Genomic DNA, 23,668 nt, shown 5'->3' with positions numbered 1-23,668 from the left:
CCCAACAAAAATAATTAAAAACTTAACATTTCAGGGCTTCTTTGGCTCTATCACTGGTAAAACTCCTAAAATAGCGATTGGCTTCTTGTGTATGTTACAGGACCCCGATTTGCATATTAAAAGGATGCCTACTGCCTGGAACAGGTACGTGTTTAGACCCTTAGCAGTGAGCCCCTGTAAAAGAGACAGCGGGCCTATCAGTGTTAATGGGAGCAGTAAGTTTACCAACCTCATTTTGGGGCCATTACCACTCCATTAATGCCATTTTCAGCAATTTAAAATTGACCTCTAAATGTTTACCCACAACTGAAGTAAGATTTAACTGGTGTAGTGAAAATACGTCTAATAAATGAAAGCTTGATATTAAAGTGGCTCCATCATACTGAAGGAAAAAGCTTTAAAAAGGTGGAAGGACTTTTTACGACATGTTAATTTACACATCATAAAAAGACCACACCGAAAAGGATAGATCGCCATCCTAATTTGACCATAACAACAAGAGCCTGGCTCCAGGATGGCCGGAGATCATTTGAACATCTGTCTACTTACAATAGCAAAATAACTGCGGATGCTGGAAATCTGAAATAACAACAGAAAATGCTGGAAACACTCAACAGGTCAGGCAGCATCGAGGAGAGAGAAACAGTTAACGTTTTGATTCGAGGACCTTTCGTCAGAACTGGAAAAGGTTAGAGAAGTAACTGATTTTTAAGCAAGTGCAGGGTTAGGGACAGGGAGGAGGGGAGGAAAGAACAAAGGGAGGGACTGTGATAGGCTGGAAGGCAGGAGAGATTAAAAGACAAAAGGGATGATGGTGCAAGGCAAAAGTGTAGTGTATGTACCCGTCTACCTTTAAGGAAACTATTGTATGTAACCGTTCACCTTTAAGAGAACTACTTTAGGTGTGGCACTACTTGTTTGGCTTCTGTATACTGTAATACCGACAGTGACCACACCAGTATATAAGTGTTGTGGCAGGATTGCTGGGGCAGATTCGCCCTGACCTTCGAATAGTAAAGACCTGTTTGTTTGTTATTCCTGAAGTCTGTGTCGTTATTAACTGTACAACCCACAGACTTTACAGTGGCGACGAGTCCGATCGTACCCTGCGGCAAGACTACCAAAGCAACTAAAGAGCGTCGAAGAGAGGCAACCGCCCTCGTCGTTCTGCTGGAAGAAAACACGAGGCTGCAGCAATAGAAAGGAGGAAGACTTTAGCAACAAAAGCTTCCATCAGCAACAGGCACTGACTACCCTTCTACCACGGTGCGGAGTGAGCCGATCAGCAGGAAACAAGGCGGCCGCGGAGACTGTGAGTAGGGAAAAGTGTAACGAAATCCGGAGGATAAGGGCTGTGCACTCGACCACGGTCGAGGGGGAGCAGAGCTGGTCAGGAAGGCGGGTCCAACGGCGTCGTGAGATAGCCGGACCACGATCGGCGGGAAAAGCCGGGCAGCGACCGAAGCCACGAAGCGCTGAGACCGGGAGCAGGCGCGGGAAGAGAGAAACTCAGCCGCAGCCGGGGAGGGAAGCACCGGACTGCGTGAGGGCTGGGAGGCGAACGGGAGCCGGGCGTGTGGGAGAGGCAGAGCCGACCAAAGGAGGCTGCGCGAGAGCCAGTCCAGCGGCTGAACTGTTCTCCACCAACGGGGTACCCAGCGCCGGTAGAGCCGAACGTGGGGGAGAGAGAGACAGAGCCGAGCAAGGGGAGAGAGACTGCGCGAGAGCCAGTCCAGCGGCTGAACTGTTCTCCGTGAACGGGGTACCCAGCGCCGGTAGAGCCGTGCGAGCGGGAGAGAAAGACGGAAGCCAGCCCAGCGGCTGAACCTGTCCGCTGTGGGGAAAGCGTACCCCTCCCACCAGGGAAGAAACGCGGGAAGCCGCCATTAGGCGGAGAAGACGACAGACGCTGGAGACCGCCATTGAAGGGGCGGGGAGAGAAAGAAAGAGCGGGAAACCGCCATTTTCACGGGAAAAACCGCCATCTTAGAAATAAATAAATAATAAATAAGAATTTAAAGAAATACTTGTGCTGCTCCCAAGGAAAGGAAGATGCCTAAGCGAGGGAATATTAACGATTTTAATTCTGAGATAGAAGACTGGGCCACGTACGTGGAACGCATCGAGATCTATTGTGAAGCCAACAAAATAGAGGAAGACGACAAAGCGATAACATTGCTAAACTCGATGGGCGCAAAGACATACGGGCTCTTGAAGCATCTACTAGCACCAGCTAAACCGGCGGATCAGACTTTCGAAGGGATTGTGGCTGTTCTGAAGGACCACTTGAACCCCACACCGTTGATGTTGGCTGAACGATTCAAATTCTATGCAAGAACGCAACGGAAAGACGAAAGCAACGCGGAATATTTGGTCGAACTGCGTAGGCTAGCGAAATGCTGCCAGTTCGGAGGGAATCTGACAGAGGCACTGCGAGACAAGTTCGTATGCGGATTGTCCAAGGAAGGGACACAAAAGCGACTACTCGAAGAGAACGACCTCATACTTGACAGGGCTGTCCTTATAGCCGCATCGCACGAAGCCGCAGCGAAAGGAACGGCGGAAATGCAGCTAAAGGCGGCGGCACTCGGGGTGGACCAAATTACCTCAAGTACAACAAAATGCTATCGTTGTGGGAAGACAACACACGACCAGAATCAATGCTGGTTTAAGAACCAAGAATGTAGGAAATGTGGCAAACTGGGTCACATCGCTAAGGTATGCCGGTCAGGGAAGAAGACCAACAACCAAAGGAAGCCACCACAAGAAAAGTACAAGGTACACAAGGTGGCTGAGAAGAGTTCAGACGAACAGAATTCAGACTCAGACCCAAACAGCCAGGAGCTGGGTAGTCTGAGAATTCACAATGTGAGTAAGGAAGCTGACCTACAAACTATCTGGGTCATACTAAAAATAGCTGGAGTCCAAGTAAGAATGGAGTTGGACACTGGATCAGCTCTATCAGTCATAAATCGAAGGGACTACCACCGGCTATTCTCTCACATACCCTTAAGAAATACCAAGTTCGTATTGCAGACATACACGGGGCATAAGGTATACCCCTTGGGGAAGATAAGAGTCAAGGTGAGAGATAGGGGTAAAGAACACCCAAGAATGAACTTGTACGTATTATCTGAGGGAGGACCACCACTTCTAGGACGAGAGTGGATCAAGAAAATAGACATGGAATGGCACTATCTAAAAGCCATAATGAGTGAGGACTCGGTGCAAGCTATCAGCTCAGATTCTGAAACGGATGACGATAAGACCAACTCAAATATGGAAGACAAGGCTAAAATGAACTTGCCGACTATGGTGGAGAAAACGAAGACATGCATAAAGGCTTATGCTGCCGAGAAGAATAAAGCTTCAGAGCAGAACTCCAGTTTGACAGAGAATTCTGAGCCTGTTCAGGTTAAGGACTTATCCACGACGGAAGAACACCGAACTCGGACTCAAACTTATTTCAAAGTACGACAACAATTAGAACAGTTGAGTTACCGTCTCGTACAAGAGATGAAAACAATGGAAAAGTTCTGGGACACCGAATGGGAGAACCTGGAAAGACAGCAGAGGCAGCTAGCTCAAGCAAAGAGCGACCATAGAGCCATCGCGACCAATTACCGATCACATCTCCCTTATGATGTTCAGGAGTTAGAATATTTGCATGATCTAGAGATACAGCATAAAGGCAAACCACGCTACACTGAGGATTTTGTTCTGCAATTGGAGACGGAGCTAGTGCAAGCAAGGTTAAGAGAAGCTGAATCGCAGTGTGCACTTAAAGATATGCAGAAAAAAATCTTGGACATGGAAAAGAGAAACGCTTCTTTACCTGATGTGAATAATGTGGCCATGTTGCAAGAGGAGCTTATAGGGGCGAAACTGAAAGAAGCTAAGCAAAGGATGTTGGAACTTGAAACACAGAACCAAATCAGCAGTAACCAGCTATGTCGAGCAGAGAAGGAGTGCTATGGTCTACATGAGAAGGTGCAATATCTCTCAGCCCAGAATAAGGGACTACTCACTCAGTTAAATGAAAGTAATCGGAAAATGGCTGAGATAGACTGCAGGAATAAAGAAGATTTGATGGCAGTGAGACTTCGAGAGGCAGATAGCATAGCAGCCTTGGCTGAACTCCAACAGGAAATTGCGAAAGAAGCAAATGAAGAGGAATCTTCAGGAAGCCAGGATGTTATTCCAGTTCTTCTCTACGACTCCTTACAAGCAGAGTGTGAGAAGTTGAAAGAACAGTATGAACAGGCCCAGGCTACAATTCTGGAGGGGGTTAACTCGGCAACCTCCGAAAAGCTAGTTTCAGTAGAAGCATATGAACAACTAAAGGTTGAACATGAGCAAGAAGTTCAAAGGCTGCAGGAAATTCTTGATGAGCTCAAGGCCAAGACAGACTCATCGGTAGAAGTTCCATCCATAGATGAGAAATTAGAGGTGAAAGACATGGCAGAACATGAAAGACAAGATGTCCAAGAACTCATAAAAATATTGAAGGAAACCCAAGACAAATATGAGGCGGCAATGTCCGAGGTTCAACAACTTGAAGAACAGATTCAACTGGGAATCCTTTCAGTGGAAGAAAAGGAAACTGTAAGAAACACAGAGACTGTAAGAATGGTCCCTGAACATGAGCTAGAGAGCATCAGGGCGCAACTTTTCCGAGCGCTGAAAGCCAAAGTACAAGAGGAACAGAAGGTGGAAGCATTGGAGGAAAAGGTGGATGAAATGGAGAAGACTCTGATCCACAGTGTTCCCGTGGAAGAGTTAACGGTCAGCCAACTCCTTCATATGCTGAGGGAAAAGACTCTGCAATGGGAACAATCTGAACACGAGCTTCAATCTTCAACGGGAAGGAGTTCGGAGCTCTCAAAAGTTTGGGAAATAGCTGAGGTTGCAAAACAGACTTTACTGGGATGCCAAAAGTACGCTGAATCGCGTCTATGTGAACAACAGAATGTTGAAACAGCTGCTCCAGTAGAAGGATTGAATAGCCCGATCAATCAATCCCCGAGGGAAGGGGAAGTGTTGAAATCACAAATGAGGTCATTAGTGAAGGATTTGCAGGAAACCCAGGAAGAGCGGGATGAAGATGAATGCATGAAGAAGTCTTTTCAAGAAAGATGTCTAGGGAAGGAACCACAGTCAGCTAACGTCCAGATGGGTAAGGAGGAAGTAGAAGGCCCTCTCGCTGGCCTAACTCAGGATGAACCCGAATATTACCATGACCTGTTGAGTGACACTGAATATTACGAGGATGTGGTCTGCCCAGTTTGTGATTGAAAACTCCCAAAGTGCTGAAATCAGGATGAAACACTTAAGGTCGAAGGAACATAGAGAGTTGGTGGCGCTACAGCTGGCAGCCGAGAAAGGAGCCCCGAGAGTCTCAAAAAGGCAGAAAAGAAAAAGAAGAGGCAGAAGACAATAACTATCTAAAATATTATCACTTCTACCAGCTCAGGAGGGGACCTACGAAAGGAGCTAAATTAGTTGAAAAGTGGGAAATTATCAAGACAGCCAGTTGGTTATAAAAGTCGGCACTGCCGGTTCAACAGGACAAAAGTTCAAGCTGTTACGTCAAGGAAAAGGCTATGGAGGAGTCACGCTATCCATGTGAACCGGCTACACCAAAGAGATGTTGTTCGGACCAAGTCAAGATCGGAGACTGAATCTGTGAACTGTTCCCGCAGAGACTGACTTTGTGAACTGTTTCCCACCGAGATTATATCTGTAAAGTGTTTTATATGAAGTTGAAGATATGTATGTTAATGGGACTCTGTAAATAATAAGCTAAAAAGGGAGGATTGTAGTGTATGTACCCGTCTACCTTTAAGGAAACTACTGTATGTAACCGTTCACCTTTAAGAGAACTACTTTAGGTGTGGCACTACTTGTTTGGCTTCTGTATACTGTAATACCGACAGTGACCACACCAGTATATAAGTGTTGTGGCAGGATTGCTGGGGCAGATTCGCCCTGACCTTCGAATAGTAAAGACCTGTTTGTTTGTTATTCCTGAAGTCTGTGTCGTTATTAACTGTACAACCCACAGACTTTACAAAAAGGAGAAGGTAATGGGACAAGTTAAGAAACAAAAGATGACTCTAGATTATTCTGCCATCGCCATTTACACCTCATCAACAGCTACCATGAGAGAAAAAAAGGGGAAACAAATATATAGGGGCCGAGGTTGTAGACTGAAATTGTTGAACTTGATGTTGAGTCTAGAAGGCCTAATCGGAAGAAGAGGTGCTGTTCCTCGAGCTTCGTTGGAACAGTGTAAGAGGCCGAGGACGGAGAGGTCAGAGTGGGAGAATTAAAGTGACAGGCAACCGGAAGCTCGGGGTCACGCTTACGGACTGAACGGAGGTGTTCCACAAAGTGGGCTCCCAAACTGCATTTGGTCTCCCCAATGTAGAGGAGACCGCATCGTGAGAAGCGAATACAGTATACTAAATTCTAAGAAGTACAAGTAAATTGCTGTTTCACCTGGAAGGAATGTTTAGGGCCCTGGACAGTGGGAAGGGAGGAGGTAAAAGGGCAGGGAAGGTGCCAGGGGAAGGGGTGATAGAGGAGTGGACCAGGGTGTCGCGGAGGGAGTGGTCCCTTCGGAATACTGAAAGGGGAGGTGAAGGGAAGATGTGTTTGGTGGTGGGATCATGCTGGAGGTGGCGGAAATGGCGCAGGATGATCCGTTGAATGTGGAGGCTGGTGGGGTGAGTACAAGGGGAATCCTATCGTGGTTCTGGGAGGGAGGGGAAGGGGTGAGAGCAGAAGTGCGGGAAATGGAACGGACACAGCTGAGGGCCATGTCAACCATGGTAGAGGGGAATCCTCGGTTGAGGACAAAGGAAGACATATTGGAAGCACTGGTATTGAAGGTGGCATCATCAGAACAGATGCGGTGGAGACGGAAAAACTGGGAGAATGGACTAGAGTCCTTACAGGAAGTGGGGTCTACTTACATAGAAACATGGCAACATAGAAGATAGGAGCAGGAGTAGGCCATTCGGCCCCTCGAGCCTGCTCCGCCATTCAATGAGATCATAATCATAATCATCATAATCCACTTTATTGTCATTGTTAGTGCACAAGTGCAGTACAACGAAATGTAGGCTTGCGGCTCCCGAGAGTGTACATTTAGATTAAGACATTTAAACATTCAACATTCATTTGGCTTGTAATACATTAACATAAACATAATAAAGTGCATTGGCAGATGTGCAGGCTTTAGAGTTTATTTGTGGAGTTCAGTAGGATGACAGCCCTGGGAAAGAAGCTGTTCCTAAATCTGGTCGTTCGGGTGCGAATGCATCTGTAGCGTCTCCCAGATGGCAGGAGGGCGAACAGACTGTGGCTGGGGTGGGTAGGGTCTTTGATGATGGTCTGTGACCTCCGTAAACAGCGTTTCTGGTATATGTGCTCTATGGTCGGGTGCCGGTAATGCGTTGGGCAGTTTTGACTACCCGCTGCAGGGCTTTCCGGTCATAGTAGCTACAGCTGCCATACCATACTGTGATACAGTTCGTCAGGATGCTCTCTATTGTGCAGCGGTAAAAGTTAGAGAGGATCAGGGGTGACAGGTTACAACCCTTCAGTCTCCTTAGGAAATATAGGCGCTGCTGGGCCGCCTTCACCAGAGAGGAGGTATTGAGGGACCAGGAGAGGTCTTCCGTGATGTGGATTCCGAGGAACTTAAAGCTGTCCACCCTTTCCACCACAGCCCCATGGATGTGGATGGGGGTGTGACTTCTGCCTTTAGATTTCCTGAAGTCCACAATGATTTCTTTGGTTTTCTTGATGTTAAGGGCCAGGTTGTTATCGGCGCACCACTTCACGAGATGCTGGACCTCCTCCCTGTAGGCTGACTCATCGTTGTTGGTGATCTGGCCTACTACCGTGGTGTCATCCGCAAACTTGATGATGGTGTTGGAACCATGAACAGCCACACAGTCATGGGTGAGGAGGGAGTAGAGGAGGGGGCTCAGCACACATCCTTGTGGGGCCCCCGTGTTCAGGGTCAGGGGGGGAGGTGTGGTTACCTAATTTGACAGACTGGGGTCTGTTTGTTAGGAAGTCCAGGGTCCAGTTGCAGAGGGAAGTGTTCAGGCCAAGAGTGTGGAGTTTGGTGGCCAGCTTGTTGGGGACGATAGTGTTGAATGCTGAGCTGTAGACTATGAACAGCATTCTGATGTAGGTCTCTTTACCATCTAAGTGATTCAGTGCAGAGTGTAGAGCAGTTGTGATTGCATCCTCTGTTGATCTGTTTGCACGGTAGGCAAACTGGTGTTGGTGAAGAGAGGCGGGAACACTGATCATCCAATTTCAGTACCCTGTCCCTGCCTTCTCCCCATATCCCTTGATCCCTTTAGCCTTAAGAAATATATCCCACTCCTTCTTGAACATATTTAATGAATTGGCCTCAACTGCCTTCTGTGGTAGAGAATTCCACAGGTTCACCACTCTCTGGGTGAAGAAATTCCTCCTCATCTCTGTCCTAAATGGCTCACTCCTTATCCTTAGACTGTGACCCCTGGTTCTGGACTCCCCTGCCATTGGGAACATCCTTCCTGCATTTAGTCTGTCCAGTCCTGTTAGAATTTTATAAGTTTCAATGACATCCCCTCTCATTCTTTTAAACTCCAGCGAGTATAAGCCCAATCGACTCAATCTCTCCTCATACATCATTCCTGTCATCCCAGGTATCAGTCTGGTGAATCTTCGTTGCACTCCCTCCATGGCAAGAACATCCTTCCTCAGGTAAGGCGACCAAAACTGCACACAACACTCAAGGTGTGGTCTCACCAAGGCCCTGTACAACTGCAGCAAGACATCCTTGTTCTTGTACTTGAACCCTCTCGCTATGAAGGCCAACATACCATTTGCCGCCTTAACCGCCTGCTGCACCTGCATGCTTACCTTCAGCGACTGGTGCACAAAGACACCCAGGTCTCATTGCACTTCCCCTTCTCGCAATCTATTGCCGTTCAGATAATAATCTGCCTTCCTGTTTTTGCCACCAAAGTGGATAACCTCGCATTTATCCACATTATACTGCATCTGCCATGCATCTGCCCAATCACCCAACCTGTCCAAATCATACTGGAGTTTCTCGGCATCCTCCTAACAACACACACGCCCAGCCAGCTTTGTGTCGTCTGCAAACTTGGAGATATTACATCTAGTTCCTTCGTCTAGATCATTAATATATATTGTGAATAGCTGGGGTCCTAGGACCGATCCCTGCGGTACCCCACTAGTCACTGCCTGCCACTCGGAAAAAGACCCGTTTATTCCAACTCTTTGCTTCCTGTCTGCCAACCAGTTCTCTACCAAGTCAGTACCTTGCCCCCAATCTCTTGTGCTTTAGCTTTACACGCTAATCTCTTATGCGGGATCTTATCGAAAGCCTTCTGAAAGTCCAAATACACCACATCCACTGGTTCTCCCTTATCTACTCTACCAGTTACATCCTCAAAAAATTCCAGTAGACTAGTCAAGCATGATTTACCTTTTGTAAATCCATGTTGACTTTGTCCGACCCTGTCACTGTTTTCCAAGTGCTCTGCTATTACATCTTTTATAATGGACTCTAGCATTTTCACCACTACCGATGTCAGTCTATAATTCCCCGTTTTCTCTCTACCACCTTTTTTGAATAGTGGGGCAACATTAGCTACCCTCCAATCCATGGGAACTGTTCCAGAGTCTATAGAATTTTGGAAGATGACCTGCAATGCATCTACTATTTCTAGGGCCACTTCCTTAAGTACACTAGGATGTAGATTATCAGGCCCTGGGGACTTATCGGCCTTCAATCCCGTCAATTTCCCTAACACCATTTCCCTACAAATACTGATTTCATTCAGTTCCTCCCTCTCATTAGAACCTATGTTCCCCGACATCTCTGGGAGGTTATTTGTGCCCTCCTTTGTGAAGACAGAATGTATATAATTGGTCAGCCATTTCTTTGTTCCCCATTATAAATTCCCTTGATTCTGACTGCAAGGGACCTACGCTTGACTTCACCAATCTTTTTCTCTTCACATATCTATAGAAGCTTTTACAGTCAGTTTTTATGTTCACTGCAAGCTTACTCTCATACTCTATTTTCCCCCTCTTAATGAATCCCTTTGTCCTCCTTTGCTGAATCCTCAACTGCTCCCAATCCTCAGGTTTGCTGCTTTTTCTGGCCAATTTATATGTCCTCTCTTGGAACTTATGCTATCCCTAATTTCCCTTGTTAGCCACGGTTGAGTCACCTATATAACTTTCATTGTGGGTTAGTCTAAGGTAGACATTTGATTTAAGAACATAAGAACATAAGAAATAGGAGCAGGAGTAGGCCAATCGGCCCCTCGAGCCTGCTCCGCCATTCAATAAGATCATGGCTGATCTGATCCTAACTGCCAATCCACTATCACAGAACCATCTCCTGCATCTAACAGAATTAGACACACGAAATAGGAGCAGGATCAGGCTACACGGCCCCTGGGCCCGCTCCGCTACCCACAGGGCCATGACCGATCCGAACCTAGACTCATGTCCAAATTCCTGCCTGCTCCCCGTAACCCTTAATTCCCTTTACTTCTAGGAAACTGTCTATTTCTGTTTTAAATTTATGTAATGATGTAGCTTCGACAGCTTTTTGGGGCAGCATATTCCATGGACCTACCACCCTCTGAGTGAAGTAGTTCCTCCTCATCTCAGTTTTGAAAGAGCAGCCCCTTATTCTAAGACTATGCCCCCTAGTTCTAGTTTCACCCATCATCGGGAACATCTTCCCTGCATCCACCCAATCCAACCCCTTCACAATCTTTTATGTTTCAATAAGATCGCCTCTCATTCTTCTGAACTCCAATGAGTAGAGTCCCAATCTACTCAACCTCTCCTCATATGTCCATCCCCTCATCCCCGGGATTAACCGAGTGAACCTTCTTTGTACTGACTCGAGAGCAAGTATGTCCTTTCTTAAGTATGGACACCAAAACTGTACGCAGTATTCCAGGTGCGGTCTCACCAATACCTTGTACAACTGAAGCAATACCTCCCTATTTTTATATTCTATCCCCCTAGCAATGAAAGCCAACATTCCATTGGCCTTCTTAATCACTTGCTGCACCTGCATACTAACCTTTTGAGTTATGTGCACCAGGACCCCCAGATCCCTTTGTACTTCAGTACTTTCCAGTTTCTTGCCATTAAGATAATAACTTGCTCTACGATTTTTCCTGCCAAAGTGCATAACCTCACACTTTCCAGTATTGTATTCCATCTGCCAAATCTCTGCCCACTTACTTAGCCTGTCTATGTCCCCTTGAAGGTTTTTTATGTCCTCCTCACTCACTTCTAAAAGGTTATGCATTTTGGGAATTCAGAAGGTGCTGTTTTATTGTTGTTAAAGCAATTCTAAATTGTGCATAAACCTAAGATGTTGTTTAATTCTAATGTCAATTTTTCTATTGTATTAATAAATGATTGTTTTCTTTATAAAGCCATGGTTTGTGCCTGAAGTTTCTTTCAGAAAAAGAGTCCATTAAGTTAAATATTAAACCTTGTGGAGATAAAAAGGTATTTCCCCAAATTAAAGTGCAAAACCTGCACTGGTCTATAATTTTCTGCCTGATCCCTTTTGCCCTTCAGCCGGAATAATGCCAAGGCTTAAAGGGTTAAATTATGAGGATTGGCTGCATGAACTTGGGTTGTTTTCCCTTGAGTGTAAGGGGGTGGTCTAACTGAGGTGTTTAAAATGATAAAAGGATTCGATAGAGTAGATACAGAGAAGGTAGTTCCAAGGGTGGGGGAATGCAGAAAAAGGGGCCACAATCTTAAAATTAGAACTAGGCCATTCAGGCGTGAAATCAGGAAGCACTTTTTCACACAAGTGGAAATGTTGAATTCTCTCCCCCAAAAGGCTGTGGATGCTGGGTCAATTGAAATTTTCAAGACTGAGATTGATAGATTTTTATTAGGTAAGAGTATCAAGAGATATGGAACAAAGGCGGATAAATGGAGTTGAGGTACAGATTAGCCATGATCTAATTGAATGGTGAAACAGGCTCGAGGGGCTGAATGGCCTACTCTTGTTCCTATGTAACCAGCCACCCTCTGGGCCTTGGGCAAAATTGTTGTTTCCAAAGTGTGATGCATAAAGTATAACGCAGGAAGGGTGACGGACAAATTATGTGCGCAATCCAAATTTTTAATATGTATTTATAATTTTGTCCAATTATATTTGTCCCTCAATCAACACCACTAAAAGAAACAGATTATCTGGTCATTATCATATTGCTGTTTGTGGGAGCTTGCTGTGCGCAAATTGGCTGCCACATTTATAGTTAATTTATGGGCATTTGGAAAGAAGCAAGGCAAAATTGGTTTGAACATAGGAGTTTCTCTGCAATACAGGCTGAGGATGCAAGACTGAGGAGCTACAGTGCCACCACTGGCAGGAGGGTATAGTTACAGAGTAACAAGTTTACATAGACAGTTTCCATTATTAATGTGGATGTGGGAATTTATACATAATTGGAAAAGGTTGACAAAAATGTGACAACAGGAAGTTAGGTTTTGTAGATGGGATGTATGTGTAGCTGCAATGTTTTTAATCATAGATTCTATGTTCTCTGATATATTCTATGGGGGAAAAATTTGGTATCGCCCATTTTGGGGCGCAAAGTTTAGCGCCCGGCGCTAATTATCGCCTCCGACTGCAAAATTCGCCTCTTTCGCCCTTGGAGGTGATTTGAGCGTTAAATCAGGCGCTAAATACCTCTATTAAGGTGCAAACGCCAGGGAGCTACCTCAGCGCTACCGAAGCTCAGGCGATGCCAATTACCATGGAAACCAGACAGACTGGCGCCGTCCAGTTCTTAAAGGGGAGGGGCCATCTTGTTGGCCAGCTACTCCCTGCTCATTGCAGCCTTGAATCTCAGCCTGGAGAGACCTCAAAAGCAATTGTGTTGGAAGCACTAATGGATAGGCCCAAGGAAAGAGCTCGGCACTTCGGAACCTCAAAAATAGTGCTGAGGGCCAAAACTTCCTAGGACAGCATTAAAACCAAAAATTTTGCCGACAAGAAAAGGCAGGCGCTAAGGCAGGGGGCGCGACCGGGGCGTTGCACGCTTGACTGATGTCACGATCTGTGGGCGCAGGAGATCATGGCGATAGTGTTTAGCGCCGCCACAAAACAACTGGTCAATTTCGCGAGTGGTGCTAAAATTGCCGCGCTTGGGCACTAAGTTCCTAGCACCCTGTTAGCGCTCCCTGGAGGTGCTAATGGGAGGCGCTAAGCAACCAAATTTCTCCCCCATATATTTCTGATCATCTAATCTACCTACTTCTGGTAATTATATAATGAGGGACAAATTTACTTAACTGGGGTGGGGGACGAACAGAGATATATTTATATACTTGATTTTTTTTGTAAATGCTTATCTGTGTACAATGTCATAGGAGATCCACCAGTATGTTGTATAGAGGCTGTGTTCTTTAAAACTTTTTTTTTGGCAGTTACACTGCAGAAAAGGCCATTTCGTCCATCAAGTCTGTACCAGTGCTTTTCTCCATGTTAGCAACTAGTCTAATCCCACCCTCATGCTCATTCCCCATACTCTTTATGTCAGCCAGTGGCTCAGTTGGTAGCACCCATGCCTCGAGTCAGAAAGTTGTAGGTTCAAGTCCCACTCCAGAGACTTGAGCACAAAAATGTAGGCTGACAGACCAGTGCAGTGCTGAGGGAGTGCTGCACTGTCGGAGGTGCCGTCTTTGGGATGAGACGTTCGAGCAGACAGAGCCTCAGTTTATCAGGTGGATGTAAACGAACACATGGCACTATTTTGAAGAAGAGCAGGGGAGTTATCCCCGGTGTCCTGGCCAATATTTATCCCTCAATCAATATCACTAAAAGCAGATTATCTGGTCATTATCACATTGCTGTTTGTGGGAACTTGCTGTGCACAAATTGGCTGCCATGTTTCCTACATTACAACAGTGACTCCACTTCAAAATCTGGATGTAAAACGCTTTGGGGCATCCGGTGGTCGTGAAAGGCGCTATATAAATGCAAGTCTTTCTTCCTTTTAATATTCCTCTTTTTAAAGCAGCTGACCTTTAAAATGAATTCACGGACTCTAATTCACCAATGGTTTGTGGCAGAAAATTCCAGATTCTAACCAACAGCAAGATGAATTCTAAAAAATGTTCTAATATAAGCATATGGACAGGTTCACTGCCCTAAAGGTTTCTATCGCATATGAGATTAGCGTGTAAAGTTAAGGCACATGGGATTGGGGGCAAGGTATTGACTTGGATAGTGCACTGGTTGGCAGACAGAAAGCAAAGAGTTGGAATAAACGTGCCTTTTTTCGAGTGGCAGGCAGTGACTAGTGGGGTACCGCAGGGATCGGTCCTTGGACCCCAGCTATTCACAATATATATTAATGATCTAGACGAGGGAACTAGATGTAATATCTCCAAATTTGCAGACGATACAAAGCTGGGTGGGCGTGTGTGCTGTGAGGAGGATGCCGAGAAACTCCAGGATGATTTGGACAAGTTGGGTGATTGGGCAGAAGCATGGCAGATGCAATATAATGTGGATAAATGCGAGGTTATCCACTTTGGTGGCAAAAACAGGAAGGCAGATTATTATCTGAATGGCAATAGATTGGGAGAAGGGGAAGTGCAACGAGACCTGGGTGTCCTTGTGCACCAGTTGCTGAAGGTAAGCATGCAGGTGCAGCAGGCGGTTAAGAAGGCAAATGGTATGTTGGCCTTTGTAGCAAGAGGGTTTGAGTACAGGAACAAGGATGTCTTGCTGCAGTTGTACAGGGCCTTGGTGAGACCACATCTTGAGTATTGTGTGCAGTTTTGGTCGCCTTATCTGAGGAAGGATGTTCTTGCCATGGAAGGAGTTCAGCGAAGATTCACCAGGCTGATACCTGGGATGGCAGGAATGACGTATGAGGAGAGATTGGGTCGATTGGGCTTATACTTGCTGGAGTTTAGAAGAATGAGAGGGGATCTCATTGAAACTTGTGAAATTCTGGCAGGACTGGACAGACTGGATGCGGGAAGGATGTTCCCGATGGTCGGGGACTCCAGAACCAGAGGTCACAGTCTAAGGATAAGGGGTAAGCCATTTAGGACAGAAATGAGGAGGAATTTCTTCACCCAGAGAGTGGTGAACCTGTGGAATTCTCTACCACAGAAGGCAGTAGAGGCCAATTCATAAAATATATTCAAGAAGGAGTTGGATATATTTCTTAAGGCTAAAGGGATCAAGGGTTATGGGGAGAAAGCAGGGTCAGGGTACTGAATTTGGATGATCAGCCATGATCGCATTGAATGGCGGAGCAGGCTCGAGGGGCCGAATGGCCTACTCCTGCTCCTATCTTCTATGTTTCTATGTTTCTAAGCCTACAAATAAACAATGCAGTGGATTTAAAGGATTGACCTTGCAGTAAAGCCGCAGCTACCAATTTTTTAATGTAATGAAATGATTGAACACTCATTAGAAAAGGCATCGTTTCCCAGCTGCTGTGGATCATGTGCATTTCATTACATGAAATAATTGTCACTTTCATACTCATACACGGTATATTTTATGTTCATCTGAAACGAGATCGCCTGCAGCCAAAGACTAGCACTTCCTTGTTGCTGCACTCTTGATGCAAGTTCACCGAGTTAATGACACTTCCTTGCTGCTGCATGGTTAAATCATGTTCACTCATAACCAGGATGTTTACTCGAAAATACTTGCAAAGAGTTAATTATGCCTGAAAAAGAAGGAAAATAAAAATTCTGGGGGAGTATTTTTCCCAAGTGAAGAGTGTTGAACTTGTCTGCGATTGGAGATGGTTGTTTTGATTGGAACTTTGAAAAAAGCTGTGGTTCGTGTTTATACAGGCAAAGTGCAGGTTTTGAGAGACAATCGTCAATGTGAGTTTCTCGTTAAAATATTTTCCAGTTGGGCAACAAGTAATCTTGAAGCATGAATGTTCCTCATCGGGATTGCTTTTTAAAATGTAACATGGAATTCTCCCCACAATTCCAAAAATATATTGTTGCTGATATTCTCTCTCTCACACAGTAACATGTTGACATTGTATTGAATTTGCTCAGCTTGTTCAATTATGTTTTTCAGCCAAAAAGGAAGAGAGCATTTGTTGTTTTGTTGTGATTCTGTCTGTATTGTGTTTAATCCGATGCGGATGAGCAGGCCACTGTGTATTCTGAATGCAGTTCCGTGCATATAGGACAGGCTTGATGTCAGCACCTTTAGTCCATTATGTAATTTTTTGGCAAGTAATAAAATCTATTACTGGCTAGTGGCACTGCCCTAGTTTAATGTTGATGAAATGGTTGTCGCTGTGAATATTTGCTCCAGAGGTCCGTCTTCTCTTTTCAATTGGAGGGGAGGAAGGAAAGTGTGTAAAAGGCCAGGTATCAATTCCAATGTCACATTTTTTTAGTAAAGCATTGTACTCGATGTTGTACAATTTCTTGATCTATTGATATTGCTGTATTTTCTGAATCACTGATTATTGTCCATTTTAGGGAAGTTTCGATTTTTTTTTCAATGAAAATTCTTTAGTTCCACTCCTGAGACTTCAGCATATAATCCAGGCTGCCACTTCAGTATAGCAATTAAGGAGTGCTGCACTGTCGGAGGTGCCATCTTTCGGGTGAGACATTAAACCGAGGTCCCGTCTGCTTTCTCAGGTTGGCGTAAAATATCCCATGACACTATTTGAACCAGTGTCCTGGCCAACATTTATCCCTCAACTGACACCCACTGAAACAGAGATTATCTGGTTATTATCTCCTTGATGTGCCCAAATTGGCTGCCACGCTTCCTAACATTACAACAGTGACTACACTCCAGAAGTGCTTCATTGTTTGTGAAGCACTTTGGGATGTCCTGAGGTCGTTAAAGGCACTATATAAATACATGACTTTTTTGTTCTTTTCTTGAAAACTTAATAAATTTGTGACCGTTTTTTGCAAGACGTCTTGCATTTCAAATAGTAAGTATCGTTTGAGCCTTGAACCAAAATTTACTTCTTGCGTACAAACCCTGAGGGTGAACTATTTGGTGAGGGCTCAAAAATAAAGCTTTAAATTTAGAGTTGCATTCTAGAAATTCAGGTGGTCTGTGCTTCTGGTTGAATAGAATTTTTCTGACATCAGTTCCAGCATGCTTCCTGCGGTTCATTTTGCCCCATTGTTTACACAACAGTAATTTCACCAATCAAAGCCAGTGAGCTGGGAAAAGAATCAGATTAACAACAGAAAACGCTGGGAAAATATCAGCAGGCCAGGGCAGCATCCGTGGAGAGAGAAACAGAGTTAACGTTTCAGGTCTGGGACCCTTCGTCAGAACTAGTTCTGACGAAGGGTCATCGACCTGAAACATTAACTCTGTTTCTCTCTCCATGGATGTTGCCTGGCCTGCTGAGTTTTTCCAGCGTTTTCTGTTATTTCGGATTTCCAGCATCCGCAGTATTTTGCTATCGAATTGGTGTTTGGTTCACTGCCACCTCTCTTCTGGGAATGCCCATCTTGAAGAAGTTCTGCTCTTCTCTTCGACGGGATCTCCATTTGTCTCTTCAACCCATAGTTCTGACGAAGGGTCTTCGACCTGAAATGTTGACTCTGTTTCTCTCTCCACGGATGCTGCCCTGGCCTGCTGAGTTTTTTCCAGCATTTTCTGTTGTTATTTCGGATTTCCAGTATCTGCAGTATTTTGCTATCGTAAAAGACTCAGATTGTCAGTTTGTCAATTGCAAGAAAGAAAACTGCATTAATGATGTCAAAAGGTGTAACTATTTTTTGCTCTTCTTGCAGCTTTGCACACCTATAAATTGACGATCATGGGAGATATGAAAACCCCAGACTTCGATGACCTGCTTGCTGCGTTTGACATCCCAGATATGCAGGTTGATCCTAAAGCAGCAATTGAATCTGCGCATGATGAGAATGAAGGGCAACTGAAACCGAGCATCCCTGTAGATGAGGATGCTCAGGTCCCCTCGGCACCGGATGGGGTAGTGAGCGTGATTGTAAAAAACATCCGAACTCTTGATTCATGCGAGACTGCAGCCATGACGACGGAAACCCCAGCTCTAGATAAAGAAAATCATCACTCTTCGGGCAATGGCTTGCACAATGGCTTCCTCAGCGTGTCAACTCTAGATGGGTATTCTAAAGATTCGGACAGTAAGTCAGTCAGGTGTGAAGGACCGCCAGGGACCGAAGCAGAACTAGATTTGTCAAGAGCCGAGGCCATTGATGGCCCTGAAACCGGACTCAAAGACTCTGCGTTTAACCAGTTCAGCCCCATTTCTAGTGCAGAAGAGTTTGAGGATGATGATAAAATAGAGGTCGATGATCCTCCGCATGTCAAAGTGGAAAGCCAGCCAGTTTTTCAAGCAAACGTACTTCCAGGTCCGACTGCTGAGCGAGAATGTGAGAAGGCGAGGAAGCCAGGAGGGGAGAACATGGTCAAGCCGGAAGTGGCCATCCCAGATGCTGAAGAAAAGGGTAAGATATTGAAAAGCAGCAGAGAGAGTGAAAGCCCCAGTGTTAATTCAGGGATTCTTGAGACATTTAAAGCCCGAAATGTGGATGAGAAATTGTCTGACGAGGACACTGAAAAGAGCTTTAAAAATTCCTCTGAAAAGCAGCTTGATAACAGAGCCCTCGATGGCAAAAGTGGTGAGAAAACCAGTGTGAATGTCACTTGTTCTTCAAATCTTAGGGCTAAGTCCTCCTCCAAGCTTTCCTCGTGCATTGCAGCAATTGCTGCTTTGAATGCTAAAAAGGCTGCAGCAGATACCAGTAAGGAACCTCAGTCTGTCTCTAGGGGGCCTTCTCCGGTTTTAAAAGAATCTAGAGAAAGCCCTAGAGTCACTGAAAAATCTCCAGAGGGCCCTCCGAGCCCAATGGAAGTGGTGAAGAAAGTTGCCATCAAACAACCCGATAGCCCCAGGAGCGTGTCAAGTGAAAGTAGCATGAAAGGGTCCCCTTCCTCTCCTGCAAGCTCACCGCCTGCAATCCCTAAGGTCCGCATCAAGACCATCAAAACGTCATCTGGTGAAATTACCAGAACCGTGACCAGAATCATGCCAGATGTTGAGCAAGAGCTTGGTAGAAGAGGACCAGAACAGGCAAACTCCATGGTTGTCTCATCACTTTTGTCGTCTCCGCCTGCTGAGTCTGCTGTGTCTTCGCCTCCTACGACACCAATGCAATCGGCGCTTGTTACAGCTTCTAATACAGTAATGTCTCCTGAAGTTGCTCAAAAACAGGTTACAATTAAACCTGTTGCCACTGCTTTCCTTCCAGTGTCTGCTGTGAAGACGGCAGGATCGCAGGTGATCAACCTGAAGTTTGCGAACAACACTACAGTCAAAGCTACCGTCATTTCTGCTGCCTCAGTTCAGAGTGCCAGCAGTGCCATCCTGAAGGCTGCCAATGCTATGCAGCAGCAAACCGTGGTCGTACCAGCATCCAGCCTTGCAAATGCCAAACTCGTGCCAAAGACTGTCCACCTTGCTAACCTTAACCTTCTGCCTCAGACTGCCCAAGCGACTTCTGAACTCCGTCAGGTGCTTTCCAAAGTGCAGCAGCCCATAAAGCAGACACTAATCACTGCTTCTTCCACCCAGCCTCCTAAAAAGGTATCCAGAGTTCATGTGGTGGCCCATTCCCAGAACGCAGTGGTTGAGACGTTTAACAAGGTGCTGAGCAGTGTAAATCCGGTCCCTATCTACACACCTAACCTCAATCCTCCAACTAATGCTAACATCACGATACCACTTCGCGGTTACAAGTGCTTAGAATGTGGCGATTCGTTTGCTTTGGAGAAGAGTTTGGCACAGCATTATGACCGGAGGAGCGTGCGGATTGAGGTGACGTGCAACCACTGTGCAAAGAACTTGGTCTTCTTCAACAAGTGCAGTCTTCTTTCTCATGCTCGCGGGCACAAAGACAAGGGCGTGGTAATGCAGTGCTCCCATCTGATTATGAAACCCATTCCTGCGGACCAGATGATTGTTCCCAGTTGCAGTACTACAGTTTCTTCTATTACTATATCTGCGCCGCTCTTAACGTCTGCAGGTGGCACTGCAAGTGCTGTTGCAAAAACTGTTCCGGGCATACCCAGTGCAGTGATCTCTGCGCCTGCCAATACTCCCATTCTCCCAGCAATGCCCCTCGATGTGGATCCGTCTAAGCTTTTCCGATATAGCATGAGGTGTTTGGAGTGCAATGAGACGTTCCTGGACGAGATGTTGCTTGCCACACATTTCCAACATGCGGCAGAAGCAGGAGGACAGGTAAATCAAATTGTGTCACAGTGGGTTGGAAATTGTTCTCTAATTGCATGCAGTCAGATGTTTTCCATTGGCGTCACAGTAATAGCCTGTCTGGTCACCGGAGTATACTTGGACAATGAATAGTGCTCTTCCTGAAAACACTTTAAATTATACCTGAAGCAGAAAGTAGGTGCCGCTGACAACAACAACTTGCATTTATATAGCGCCTTTAATGTAGTAAAAACATCCCAAGACGCTGCACAGGAGCATAATCAGACAAAAATTGACACCGAGCCAAAGAAGGAGATATTAGGACAGGTGACTTAAAAACTTTGGTTAAAGAGGTAGGTTTTAAGGAGCGTGTTAAAAGGAGGAGAGAGAGATGGAGAGGTTTAGGGAAGGAATTGCAGAGCTTTACGACTTAGACGGCTGAATGCACAGCCACCAATGGTGGGGTGAAAGAAGTCAGGATGCACAAGTTTTTTTTATTTGTTCACGGGATGTGGGCGTCGCTGGCAAGGCCAGCATTTATTGCCCATCCCTAACTGCCCTTGAACAACTGAGTGGCTTGCTGGGCCATTTCAGAGGGCAATTAAGAGTCAACCACATTGCTGTGGGTCTGGAGTCACATATATGTCAGACCGGGTAAGGACAACAGATTTCCTTCCCTAAAGGACATTAGTGAACCAGATGGGCAGTGACCAGTGCCCAGAGTTGGAGGAGCACTGAGTTCTTGGAGGGTTGTAGGGCTGGCGGAGGTTAGAGATAGGGAGGGGAGAGGCCTTGGAGGGATTTGAAAACAAGGATGAGAATTTTAAAATCGAGGCGCCGATGGACCAAGAGCCAAAGTAGGTCAGCGAGCACAGGGGTGACGGGTGAGTGGGATTTGGTGTGAGTTAGGATATGGGCAGCAGAGGTTATGAAGGGTGGAAGATGGGAGGCCGGCCAAGAAAACATTGGAATATTCGAGTCTGGAGATAATAAAAGCAATAGATTCCTGAGGGGGAAAACCTTAAATCAGTGATGTTAAAGCTGGTGTCAGCTGTAAGAACTCCGAACTATTTTGTACTCAGTTGGCTTAATACCTTACAAAGCTTTATATGATGTGATTTAATATGATTTCTTAAATTTAATCCTTATATTTTTATTAGAGCACAATATGCCATATTTACAGTGTTACAAGATGGGTTCAGATGAAGAAGGCCTTTGGAAACATCTGAACTCATCTTTCTGGAATACTGTGTCTACTGTGTTTCCATTACAGTAGGAGTATTCAAATTCAGATCCATTGTCTATGTTCCCTGGCAATCCAGCCAGCAAAACCTAAGCAACTGTGCAACTTGTGCTTGTATTTCTTACTCGTCGGTTTGTCCTGTTTGAGTTTGGTGAGCCTGGAGGCTTGCAAAGGGGTGTTCTTAGAGCTGTTGCTTCATTGGTGAATAAATCCTAAATCAGAACACCAAGATCTGTTGGCAACAGCAGCTTGAGATATATGTACGGTAATGGAATCTGTCGGGTAGTTATTGACCTTGTGCGATAGTGTGAAATGGGCAATAGTGAGTCGGCAGTCCGTTTTACTTCTCTCCCGATTTTTATTTCCATTGACTCAAGGGAATAATTTAAAATAAATGGAACCATTAAAACGAATTATGATTAACAACTTTTTGATTTTTTTCCTGATTATTTCGGTTTTCTTTTAGTGGAGATATTTTTGTTTAAGTGGCATCAGTGCTTAATGACCTGATCGGGGAGGAGGTACTGAGAGTGATTGATAGTACTATAGAACTGAACTAATTATACAGAGAGCAGCCAACTGACTTTCCAGATCTTGTAACTAGCTACAACAACTTGTATTTCTGTAGTAGCTTTAACATAAAGAATGTCCCAAGGCATTTCACAGATGGCCTTGAGGAAAACAGATGCTGAGCCAAGAAGAGAGAGATTAAGAATGGTGATTAGAAGCTTGGTCCTGGCCAATATTTATCCCTCCAACAACATCGCTAAAATCAGATTACCTGGTGATTTATCTCATTGCTCTTTGTGGGAACTTGCTGAGTGCAAATTGACTGTGTTTCCCTACATTACAACAGTGACTACACTTCGAAAGTGGTCAGGGACAGGAGGGTGTGACTATGAGTGAGGCAGGTACGGGGATCCAGGAGGTAGTGTTGGAGGAGCCGCAGCCCTTGCTCTTGTCCAACAGGTTCGAGGCTCTTACTCCCTGTGGGGATGGGAACGGGGACTGCAGGGAGGATGAGCAACCTGGCCACAGCACTGTGGAATGAGGGGCCATTCAAGTGGGAGGAGTAAAAAGAAATGTTGTAGTGGTAGGGGATAGTATCATTAGGGGGACAGATAGGGTTCTTTGCAGCCGAGAGCGAGAGTCCCGAAGGCTGTGTTGCCTGCCCGGTGCCAGGGTTAAGGACATCTCCTCTGGGCTGGAGAGAAACTTGGAGTGGGAGGGGGAGGATCCAGTTGTCGTGGTCCATGTTGGTACCAACGACATAGATAGGACAAGGAAAGAGGTTCTGCTGAGGGAGTATGAGCAGCTAGGGGCCAAATTAAAAAAACAGAACCACAAGGGTAATAATCTCTGGATTACTACCTGAGCCACGAGCAAATTTGGCTAGGGTAAATAAAATCAGAGAGTTAAATGCGTGTCTCAAAGACTGGTGTGGGAGAAATGGGTTTTGCTTCTTGGGACACTGGCACCAGTACTGGGACAGGAGAGAGCTGTTCCGTTGGGAATCCTGAATCCTAGAATCCTGGCGAATTGAATAACTAGGGCTGTAGAGAGGGCTTTAAACTAATTAGTGGGGGAGAGGTTTCAAGAGAGCAAAAAATAAAAATGTCAGCGGAGAAGGCAATAGAGCAAGGTAGCAGTGGGGGAATTAAAAACCAGAGCGTGTCAGGAAGGGACAGAATGTATAAAGGTAAAGTAGTAAAGGGGGTAAAAGCAGGAATAAATTGTCACAAAACATTTTTTAAAGTTCTTTATCTGAATGCACGCAGCATTCGTAACAAAATAGACGAGTTGACGGTACAAATAACTACACATGGGTATGATCTGGTGGCCATTACAGAAACATGGCTGCAAGGTGTCCATGACTGGGAACTAAACATCCAGGGGTATTTGATAATTAGGAAGGACAGACAGGAAGGAAAGGGAGGTGGGATGGCTATGTTAATAAAGGATGGAATCACTGCAATAGTGAGAAAAGATATTGGGTCAAAGGATCAGGATAGTGAAACAGTTTGGGTGGAGATAAGGAATAATACTGGGAAAAAGTCACTAGTGGGCGTAGTCTATAGGCCTCCTAACAGTTGCAACTCTG

The 23,668-nt window shown here is 45.4% G+C and overlaps 1 protein-coding gene across 5 annotated transcripts in view; it reads left to right on the top strand.

Moving 5' to 3' along the window:
• The window catches only part of znf532 (zinc finger protein 532), a 197,739-nt gene that overhangs the window by 74,832 nt on the left and 99,239 nt on the right, over positions 1-23,668 (top strand). For 4 of the 5 annotated variants that reach the window (XM_085974277.1, XM_085974297.1, XM_085974282.1 and 1 more), the window contains exon 2: positions 17,863-20,354. In XM_085974277.1, the coding sequence (XP_085830403.1) occupies positions 17,889-20,354 (2,466 nt within the window). In that variant the 5' untranslated portion in view covers positions 17,863-17,888. The remainder of the gene's footprint in view (positions 1-17,862; positions 20,355-23,668) is intronic. The other variant, XM_085974292.1, reaches the window with a different exon arrangement.

The sequence above is a fragment of the Somniosus microcephalus genome, chromosome 2 (genome assembly GCF_052327205.1).
Source record: "Somniosus microcephalus isolate GS21.2 chromosome 2, FLI_Smic_1.0, whole genome shotgun sequence".
Classification (NCBI taxonomy): Eukaryota; Metazoa; Chordata; class Chondrichthyes; order Squaliformes; family Somniosidae; genus Somniosus; species Somniosus microcephalus.
This window is presented reverse-complemented; position numbering and strand designations above follow the sequence as displayed.